Here is an 11,441-nt window from a genome sequence, read left to right as displayed (position 1 = left end):
TTGATGCCTTCCACATGCATCTAAATTTCTAAATAATAATAACAATATTAAAAAATACAATTTTACGAGTAGGAGTTGAATGAATTATTAGTATTGACCGATGACCAAATAAATTTAATATATTAATGTAAAATAAAGAGATATATAAGAAATTAGATAATATCTTATAAATTCAATAACACAATAAATTAAATAATATTATTTATGCGAGATAAACTCAACTTAACATTTTTGTTCAAACAAAATAAGCCGGCACTATAAAGAAATGGCATAATTAATAATTTTATTAAAAAAAAAAATACCACACACCATATAATAATGATGTTTTGAGAAACTGTTATCTTTTGGAGCCCATCTAAACTATATATTATATTTGTTTTAAATTATTATTATATAGTTTATTTAACCCAAGTCAAAAACCAAAAGAAATTATTGTTTCATCAAGATGTAAAACATCACGTGCCCTTACGTATGGAAAACAAATGCGGAAAGAGAGCGCGGTTTCCAAATAAACTACGTTGTTTTTCTTTTTGGTGAATCGAAACCGTGTTTGTTTGATTCGCCCTAAACATCATCGGTCTCAGATCCCACGAACCTCATCATCATACCACTCTTTGCAGTTTGTGCAACCAAAGCTTTTTTTTTTTTTTTTCTGTTTCTGCTTGATGAATTCAACGAAGTTGTCGTGATCAAGGAGAACATAGCTTTTTGAATCAGAGAGATTGGAGAGAAAGAGAGATATTGGAGACAGTACTTTCTGCATTTAAACCAATCACTCCTCCGGTAACTAAAACATCCTCTCTCTTTATCTCTCTCTGCCTTTTTCTTTTTTAATTTTCATCATTGTTATTTTCTTACTTTAGATTATATGTTTTTTTTAAGAACCCCATTATCCACAGTGTAAAGTGCCCAAGTATGCATCTGATGTAGATTATAAAAATCCAACCTTTCATGCCCACATCTGACTATGATAGATATGCATATAGGAGGGGAGATGAAATTATGTTTTCTGATTTAATCATGAGTATAAGATGGGTTAAACTATGTTGGGGAGGGGAAATTTTCCCAGTTATCGATTGATCTCCTTGTTTTTTGTTTTTTCCTTTCCTTCTCTAATCTCTTTCTCCTGGCTGGGTTCTCTGTTTTTAGTCTGAGTTTAGATTTTGACTTGGTTGGAGGTTTTTTTTTTCGATTTATTTTGATCTTTTGTCGGGGTTGACTGAATGAGATTCCTCACCCTTTGAGATGTGGACTTGTGTGAAGAGGTGATTTTTTTTATCCCTTGTAAATGTAAACTTAAAATTGACTCTGAAAACCAGACTTTTCGACTGAATCAATAGAAGCACTGAACAGGAGTTGCTTCTATTTTAATCCAAAAAAAAAAAAGCCCTGAACGAGAACTGCACTTAGTCCACAACTCTTGGATTTGCTAGTTTTTCTGGTAAATTCAAGGTCATGGAGTAGAAGGTGGCCTTGCTGGATCCTGTTGTAAAAGAAAAGCTTTTAAAATATTAAAGTTGTAGTAAAAATAATAAACAATTTAAATTTTGAAGCACATCATATAGAAGAGAGAAGGAAACTGAAAAGCATTTATTATATATATATATATATAAATTTAAGAAAATACTATTAAAAAAGGCTGCTATTCGATGTTTGAAAACTGATGGTGGCATTATTGTTAACAGGAATGATTGGTTAGCTCATAAAGAGGGAATTCTTGGGTGATAATCTACCTAATTTATTTGCTCCAGCTAAGGAATCATTCAAGGCCAAGCTGATTAAATACTAGGGAGATTGTATTTTGGAGAAGTAAAAGTTAATCACCAGCATGGGATCTTTCAAGGGTCATGCTTTGCCAGGGACACTGTTTCTTCTAGTTGGGTTGTGGCACATATGGGCCTCTGTGGTGAGATATGTTCGTAATCCTAAGACATTTCAAGTCAGGGTTTGGAATCCTGTGCCAGGGTTTGATGGGAGGCTCAAGCACCTGGAGCTGTATGTTATTACAATTGGTGCTTTCATTGACATGTGCATCGAGCTCTTGTATTCAACCCACCTCAAGTTTTTTGTTGATGGGGTCCTTAATCCTTCTCATATGAATGACTTTGAGCACTCAGGGATGCTTCTCATGTTTTTCATCTTTGGTGTCGTTGCCTTACTTTCTCAAAACACCAGGTTAGTTCCCCTATCGCTCTCTCTTCAATACCTGTTGGAATGTTATTTTTATTGAAGAATTAATCAATAGTGTAGACAATCCAAAGCAACATTTTTTTCTGCCGTTTCTAATGTGTAGAAAAAGTATAAAGATTATGAGTTTTTTTTCAACACAAAAGTAGAGTAGTACAAAATGAAGATTTAGTAGTTTACTTGCTATTCAAACAGTCAAACTTGGTGAGATAGATGTCAATCACAGCAATGGGAAGCAACAAATGGTGCATTAGTGCTTTCTCATAATTAACTTGCCTTTTTCTTTAATTATTCTTCTCATTAAGGAGTGTAGACAATTGTGTAATGCATTCCTTTTGTGTACATAATACATTATTTACTCCTTTCTTCGTTTCTACTTTTTATAGACAGCAGTATAGGACGATCTTATCTGAGTTTGTTACTGGTTTAGTGAGTCATAATCTGTTGGAAGGTGTGTGAAAATTCAAAGAAATTCTGTTGCGAAGGAACTAATATTTATGGGTTTACCTTAATTTATTTTAGGTGAAATTAAATATTTGGTTTCTACATTTCACAATATTTAAGTTTAATCCTAACTGAACAAATTTCTACTTGTCCATATTCTAATCTTATATGTTACACCATCATCAAATAAACAGAATCATTAGTTTGGCTAAGGAACATTTAGATAAGATGTAAAAAAGCTAACAACCAATTTAATTACCATGAGGAATTTGATGAACAAGAAGGCAAACTTCTTCTCATGTTGTGAATGATGTGACACATCTTCATACACACTCCGCCATTTGGTTTTCAATTACTTCAACTGCCATAGATATTTTCTTTTCCCAATCATAATGATTCATCGTAGCCATCTATCTTTAACTACATATTCATATTTTCCTACCTTCTCTTCAATCTGTCATTGATTATAATTTTATGTCATGATCTGTAGTTTACTACTAAATTGAAACAGCTAACCAATTCCCCTTTCAAGCATCTTATTTTATATCTTTTTAATCATCTTTCTTTGTGACTTTTTCTTCAGATTTCTTCCCTTGCCAGAAGGTGCTCTTTGTTTGATTGCTGCCTCTGCATTCTCTGCAGAGTATCTTCTATTCTACTTCCACTCGACAACACACAAGGGCCTTGAGGGCTATTATCACACTCTCCTTGTCTTCCTGGTGGGACTCTGCATTTTATCTTCAATTGCTGGAGCCTTTTTGCCAACAAGCTTTCCAGTGGATTTATGCAATGGCATTGCTATAGCACTACAAGGTTTATGGTTCTATCAGACTGCATTTGTTCTGTATGGTCCTATGATGCCAAGTGGTTGTAAGCTTGGGGATAATAGTGTCACATGTCATTCCGCTGATAGTGAGGTTCGGGGTGAATTGCTTGCTAATCTTCAGCTTTTTGTCGCGGTTCTTGTGGTCCTTGTGGGAACTGTGGTATCATATGGCTTTGCTGCTTCAAGATACGGGAGTTATGAAGTTAAGAGTTTGCATGCAATTCAGGTTGAGATGTGATGAGGAATGAGCAGTGTTGCTACTTTTTCTAGTGATAGTGGAAATGTATTTGGAGCGTAGTTTGTAATAGAGCACGGCTGTACACTCAACTGAATGAATGTATGATTATAGAAAATTGAAAAGTACCCTCAAGAAAGAAAAAAATGATAGATTTTTCTAGGAATATGATGACAAAGTAATTTTTTGCTCTCAGACATATGATTACAAAATGATTTTGGCTTACTTGGATCATATTTTCATTCGTCCTCTTTCTTTATGATGATGATGATGATGCATTGGACTTGACAGGATCATTTTTTTCAGACAAAATGATGAACTAAAGCTACTTGAGATGCTGGTGGCTAGGTTTCTTTTTATCATGCTTTGATTATCTTATATGTATTATAATCTATTTTGATAAATTTACATGTAACTGATTTAATACCAATAGATAGATAATTGTATAAAATAAGAATACTGTAAACATTTTTCTTCTAAATATGGTTGATTTTCCAATAGTCTCACTTTATGGGTTTGTGAAGCAAAGGCTGGTTGGTTTTTTTGTTATTAACTTTTGTCATGAAGAGAAAAGATAATTTCATATTGACTAACATATCATGGGAATGAGACAACAGAAAAGCTTATAAAACCAGCTCCTATGACGCTTGTGCCGACTTTATATATGCAATTTAGAGTTTGCTTTTTCTATGAAGAATAATTCATCAACTTAATCTAAAAAAAGCATATCTCATCACTATCAATCTTTAAAACTGAAATATATAAAAAAAATCCCTAAATATATTCATATATTATCCGTTAAATCTACGTCCAAGAGACCACAAAGTAAAGATTGATTTTTAAAACAAGAAAAAATTTAGGATTCATTTAAATTTTTCTTGGTTTCAGAAACTAATACAATGAGATACAATTTCAGAGACTGAATTAATAATATCGTCTTCAATATTTAAACAAATTATATTCAATTCATATCTAATCTTGTTTAAAAATTACAGCAGTCTCTCCCTTTTCAATTTCCACATGTTTATACTCATAAGAAACTTCAAACCAGAGAGCAATTTACCCAATAAAAATGAAGGAGGAATCCCATAGAAATATGCATAGTTCATGTGTTACTAAATTATTAATCAACATTGTTTTGGCAACAACCTTCCAACTTCATACTTCTGTTTAAGTATACGGTCTTCATTTGGCATATATGAACCATTACAATTAACTTCTTTTTTAAATCTATGATGCCTCACTGCATATAAAAGATGCTTTGGTAAGCTTTGAAGAAGGATAACTTAGATCCTGTTCCCAAGCCCATATAACACACAAATTTAAGGAGGCACTGTGAAGTCAAATACTAAAATGCAGTTTCTATTTAGAGTAATACATTAGTTATGCTTTCTAGGATAAGATTTTTCACAGAAGGTAGGTCCCAATTCACTTGTCTAGTATGGGACGATAATGGTCTCTATAAGCTCTTGAAGGGGTGCCAGCTCCTTTTTGTCAATCAGCCCAAACTCCTGCATAACAAAAACTAGTTAGCTTCAAACAAAATCTACATTGTTTTTCAACAAAATAAACAAGTAAAGGAAAATATGAGGCTTACACAAGTGAAGAGTATAAAATGCTTGAAGCAAGTGTTTAAGTGGGCCTCTTCTTTGAGGCTCACAATTTTCTGAAAGTGAGAATGATATATGTGAGCATATACACGGAACAAACGCTTGAATATTGTCTTCACAACTTCTTTAAAGTTGGCAGGAAATGGTGAACCTGAAAGATTTCATAGTTTAAGAAACCAAAATGAAAAGGATGATAATAGAATCTAAGAAATTTACGGAAAAAATATTAAAAATCTTCACCAAGCTTCTGAGGGAATATGGATTCATCGTCAAGCTGTGCCTCAATCCAGTCCATCAGATATTCTACATATTTTGGAGCAGAAACCTCAATAGGTTTCTTAATTTGTACACCATCTGCCCATCTATATTCATACCTAAAGTATTCCAAACAGAGCACAACATTAGAGCTATGAATGCATAAATATCTAGTACAGATGGATCTAGACTTCTCATTATCATTATAGGTATGTGTACATAAAACACACATGCAAGTGGAGTTCCCACCAAAAGGGCAGAGTACAAAACTCACTCATTGCTAAATATTGTCTAGATTCTACAAAATGAACTGACTCGTGCATCCAAATTACAATGATTTTGCAAAAACATAGAACTGAAAGGCAAAACAACAAAAGAGCCAAAAATGTATAAATATATAGCGCAGATGGATCTAGAATTTTCATAAACATTAATGGAAGGTTTATAACACCTGCAATTGGAGTATTTTTTAGGTACTTTCAGAAAGGAAGTGCAAAACTTACTCACTGCTAAGTAACTAAATATAGGCTAGATTCTAGAAAATGAACAATTGGCAAGAATAGCCAATCATTTTGCAGAAACAGAGAACCTTAGAATAAATTAACATAAATAACGAAGAAATGGCAACTTTAACAGTACTATGCAAAAACAATATTTTTCTTTACCAACACAGTGTGTTAATACATAGTGGATAGATTTTAAACAACCACAAATTTTAAAAAATATATATAGAAAGAAATAGAGACATAATTAATTATTACAAAGTTTTAAGCACCTAGGTTCCCATTTATCAACAGTTACCAAAAGCATGCGGCAAGGAATAAATAGCAACCATCATAACAGCAAAAAAGCTGTATTCAAGTTCTTAAAAGGGGATACTCACAAGGAGTTAACAATTTATGCCAAAGTGTAATAATAAGCTTTAACAACACAAACCATTGTTTCAAGCTTCATAGCTATTTAGTTACCAGTTAACTCAAGACTCTAGATACACAACCCACATGTTTCAAGGAGCTGAGAGATTTTCTCGTCCAACAGCAAAGATAATTGAAAGAAAGTCATCTGACTGAATTGCTAAAAGAATAAAAATGCTTCCCCCCTCAAAAGGAAAGGTAAACAAAGAGATTATTCAGTTAAATATGCCATACTTGGGTCCTGCAGACATTGTCCGACAATTCTCAGGAGTACAGAACTCTGTAAGGGTACCATAAAGCAGATTCACCTGGTTGAAGAAATCAACAGCTGTAATGTAGGCATAAAAAAAATGTCAGATTACTGCATTTCAGAACTCTACGAATACATAGAGGAGGAAACTCAAGAATAAAAGGCAAAAGAAAACATCATGTAGAATATAAACTGCTCTTAACAGGGCATTAGAGAGAGAAAAATAGTTACTGTTGACAGCTAGCCACTCATTCAAATCCTCCCCAGGAGGTAGCTTTACTGCTTCCCTCAAATTTCCACTACCCAATGTGGCATCAATATGTTTTCTAAGCTGAGCTCCCTGCAATAATAACAATAATAATAATTAGCAGAAGAATTCCATTCATCTTCCACTAGATCTAGGTAAATCTAGAAAAAACCAAGACAGACCATCCGATTACTCTCTTCTCTCCCTCACTGCCTCACGTTTATCACAAAATACCAGTTGAAAACTGAACCCAGATTATATTTATATATGTAAGGACAATGTATAAACTCAACCATTCACGATGCAAGATTAACAAAATTTTGCCATTAATCCTTCCTTCCCCTTCTCCTCAAAACCAGAAACAAAAGAAGACAACTTTTGAGCAGCTGCCAAAAAACAAAACTCAAACATGCCGAAAATGCGTAAATTTTGTCACACGCATGACCGTTACATATTCATTATCAATTTTGGAGTGTGTGCAATACACAAAGTAATATTGTAAAATATAATTTTATAGCTTCAAAATGACTCCATTAAATGTAACTTTACTTTTAAGATAACATAATTAAAGATTACATTTGTCGAATGTACCATGTAAATCCATTTCCCGCATCTTCTCTTCACTGACAAAAAATAGCCTCATTTGGGAGGATCAAACTATTTTACTTCGAAATGTGTTCCTTCTTCTCAAATTCTTATCCTTTTAACATCACATTTCTAAATTCTAAGATAAATAAAATACAATTATATTGCAGGGATTTTCCCAGTTGTTTTTGAACAGGGTCCTTTAACAAAAGGACATTTAGTGCTTCAAGCAATCTAATTTTTTGGTTAATCATTAGGTCGCCTTTCGTGAGTTGTGTGTAAGGTTAAAGCAATTCACCATCAATTCCTTCCCATTCCATGCACGTGTGAAATAACGAATGAAATAAAAACTGAATTGGTCATAACATCAAGACTCTAGGATGAAGAAAAAAATCTTAAAATCATCAAGAACAAATAATATCTAAAAAAGGATCCCAGAAAAATAAAAGGAACCCACCTTACTTCCAGATGGAGTACTTTTTTTTGGGCGGAATGTTCTCTGGTTTCTGTTGCAGAACAATATCAGGTAAGATACTAACGAAGGATGGAAGAGAATCAAACCAAACTGAATTACTACAAATATTTCATCAACATTTTTTGTATTTGTGACATGCATAATAGTATCATCCGAAGTTGACTATTAGCATGATAATTATTTTATTCCTCTAAGGATGATCAGTCATTATTTTAAGAACGAGCATTTCACACATTTGTAACTCTTTAGTGAGAGGGGGGAAATTATAAAAACATCTGCGTCAACTATTTGTCCAATAATCAGAACATATTTACATTTAAAAAGTGCAGGCCAAATATGAGTAGTGATCATCTGTGTCACCAGAATAAACCAATTTAGTTTGATATAGAGAAAGAAAACAAGGAAAAGTAAGACCAACATAAAAGGGTCTAAATAGTTTTGAAATGCTAAAGAAGTATGGATTACTGATCACATAATGGGACATAGAGGTGATGAAGAAATTCTGTAGACAATAAATTGAAGTGGCAACTGAAACATTTTCGTCTTCATATTAAACTACGGATGAATTTAAAAATTCAAGTATTTGTTTTCATAGAAGTACCAACAGTTATGACAGTGACTAAATGATAAAGAGTCAACAATATTTATTAATATTTAATACTTCCGAAATTAAATTTGTTTCACACTAACTAGGAGAACAGAAAAAAGTGGCATATCACTGATGCAAAAGAAAAAAAGATCCCCTATAACATTTTCAGAAGAGATCATAGAGTAGTTTGTCTGAGGAATAACTGCTCTTCACTTGGTCAAAAGGATCTGATCCAATATCAGATTAATGAGCAAATTTTGAAAGTGTCACATGATCTCAGACATCGACAAGTTTGCTCATTAATAATTACGATATGTTGAAAATCTCCAGAGTTAAAGAGCTGCAATTAGTGCATAGAAATGTTGTTCCAAACAAAAATGGAAGTAGATAAAAAGGATCAGTATAGTACGAATTTGTCTAAAAAGCTTATTGGTAGCCAGAAGCAAATGAATAGGGAGGGAAGAACAGTTCTGTAAAATGACTGTGCCATAGTTGTGAAATGGCACTGCCAATTTTTTGCCAACTGCCACAGACAACTTTTGAAGGGAGGTCCGTTATGGTGGAGCCACAATGGTGCGTTTTTTTCCTTCTACCATTTTCCATTGACAACATTGGTGGCATGTAAGCTCCTTAGACTCAGAATCTCAGATAGATTAATTAGAAATCATGCTTAGCAGAGAGGCCAATGAAAAAAAATTAAACCAGACAAACAAGGTTCTTTCACCAAATCTCATACACTTGCTCAAATGTGAAATTAAGAGAAGTGTAGTGAGATACGTTAAGAAATATCAATCTTAATAAACTATGAGAAAAATCCTATGGAATAAAGAGGGGGATTTGCATTACTTTGTTCATCCACTGAAATAATTTTGAATATGCTTGGATGGTGAATGGTGAATGGTGAACTTTCTCTCTAATAATTATTGAAATTTAAAAGAAGGACTTGTTTGATTTCCTTTTCATTATTTGTTTGTTTAGTAACTGTTTTCTAAAACAAATTTGCTCTACCTATCAATCAATCTTTCATCTAAACTCTATTAAGTTTACCATGAGCATGTAAAACCAGCTTAATAACCTATTCTCTTCAAAGAACAAGAAAATCCCCAAATAACCTATTCCCAAACATGGAAGACACAAAATCCACTCTAATTCTACGTCAACAAAATTACTGAGGGTGTTTAAAGAGTATGATGATTAACAATAGATCACTGATAAACATAGTAGTAGTCCCCACTAAATTTTCCCAAATACACATACTTGAATTTAAAAAACATGATCCAGATTAAAAGTTGTTCAATTGAAAAATAAACTACCCATTTAAATATTGAACAAAGATCAGTGATGGGATCACAGAACATAACAAACTGTGAAAGAAGAATCCATTAAATGCAAAAAACAAAATCAAAGTTAAACTCAGAAATTGAAAGTTGAGAAGTATGAATCGTAGTAAAAATTGAAACTTTCGCACTTACCTCCCTATACCGAAGAGGCTCATGGCTGGGTTGAGAGAGAGACAGAGAGGAAAACTTTTCGTCTGTCTATGGCGTCTTTTCCACTCACAAGGTTCCAACTTTAGAATTCGAATATTTTATTTTTCAATTCTTATTTTTATGTTAATTACAGAATCACCCTTCTTTCTACTTTTAATCACTCCTCAGTTCCTTCTGCTTGACGTGTGCCCGGTGTAATAATTTAGTAATTATATATTTCCATAATTAAAATAAGATTACCATTTATTTATGATTTAAATGTTTCTGATGTAAATCTATTTAATGTAAATATATTTTTATAAAAAATTGAAATTAATGAATACTTAATAGCTTAAAAATTGGATTGATGATTAAGCAAATTAAGGATGATTTATAGTTTAATAATTGAATCATATTTAAATCACAATCGAACTACTTATATTACTAAACTAAATAAATAATTAAAAATTAATATTTTAATTTATAAAAGTTATATAATAAAATATTGATAAACAATTTAATATAAGTGGAAGTTAAAGTTAAACATATCATGGTATTTAAATTTAAATTTTAATAAAATATAGTCATCTTAGATAATAACAATGAATTTACTAAAATGAAAAATAAAAAATAAATATACGGGAAATTATAAAAAAAGTATAAAAAAATTGAAAAACTAATATAAATGATTAATTGATATTTTTTATCAAATTATAATATTTGATACAATAATTTATACATATTTGTGATATTTATTTAATACATTGTTTTAGTTATTTTTAAAATACTTTAAGTTTTAAAAAAATATATAGTTGAATTACTATTTTGGTCCACCTTGTAATTAACGGTACTTTATTTCATTGAAAATGAAAATTATGTATTAAATGTACATTTTAATTTAAATAAAATCAATTTATTTATAAAAATGTATTGAACCTATAAATTATTAGATGATATTATCACGAAGATCATTAATAAATATTTATATAATTATAATATTATTAACTAATCAGGTTTAAATACGATGATTAGAGTCTTTGGCAGATTAAGTTACTTTTCTTTCACTAAATTTTACAATTATTTCCTTAATTTCTTTAGTTCATAATTCCACTAGTCCTATAATAATTGTTTTTCTTAGGTTAATTGACCAATTATTAGAAAGATTTATTTTCAGTATCTATAAATGAGAGGGTTTAAACCATATAAAGAATAACAAAATTATTTTAAAAATAATAAGTTATATATATATTATAAAAATTAATTTATTATTTACACTGTAAGAAAATTATTGATTAAAAATCAATTTCAGAAACTAAAAATAATTAGTTGTTATAGTGACAAAAATAGAGACTATT

General features: G+C 31.4%; 2 protein-coding genes across 3 annotated transcripts; one reads left to right on the top strand and one right to left on the bottom strand.

The window, feature by feature from the left end:
- Positions 1-421: 421 nt before the first annotated feature.
- Positions 422-3,926, top strand: LOC137811180 (uncharacterized). The gene is made up of 3 exons (XM_068612815.1): positions 422-783; positions 1,686-2,175; positions 3,215-3,926. Exons 2-3 carry the CDS (start codon positions 1,829-1,831, stop codon positions 3,693-3,695), a joined length of 828 nt encoding a protein of 275 aa, XP_068468916.1. The 5' UTR covers positions 422-783; positions 1,686-1,828; the 3' UTR covers positions 3,696-3,926.
- An 855-nt stretch (positions 3,927-4,781) lies between these two features.
- On the bottom strand, positions 4,782-10,225 carry LOC137811179 (MOB kinase activator-like 1A). 2 transcript variants are annotated; one of them, XM_068612812.1, is made up of 7 exons: positions 10,090-10,225; positions 8,011-8,059; positions 6,953-7,061; positions 6,706-6,799; positions 5,543-5,676; positions 5,290-5,453; positions 4,782-5,203 (listed from the first exon to the last, which is right to left on the bottom strand). In XM_068612812.1, exons 1-7 carry the CDS (start codon positions 10,110-10,112, stop codon positions 5,129-5,131), a joined length of 648 nt encoding a protein of 215 aa, XP_068468913.1. In that variant the 5' UTR covers positions 10,113-10,225; the 3' UTR covers positions 4,782-5,128. The 2 variants fall into 2 exon arrangements, with proteins under 2 accessions (XP_068468913.1, XP_068468915.1); XM_068612814.1 differs by lacking the exon at positions 8,011-8,059 and having other exon boundaries at positions 10,090-10,163.
- Positions 10,226-11,441: the final 1,216 nt, after the last annotated feature.

This window comes from Phaseolus vulgaris, chromosome 2, assembly GCF_000499845.2.
Source record: "Phaseolus vulgaris cultivar G19833 chromosome 2, P. vulgaris v2.0, whole genome shotgun sequence".
Classification (NCBI taxonomy): domain Eukaryota; kingdom Viridiplantae; phylum Streptophyta; class Magnoliopsida; order Fabales; family Fabaceae; genus Phaseolus; species Phaseolus vulgaris.
This window is presented reverse-complemented; position numbering and strand designations above follow the sequence as displayed.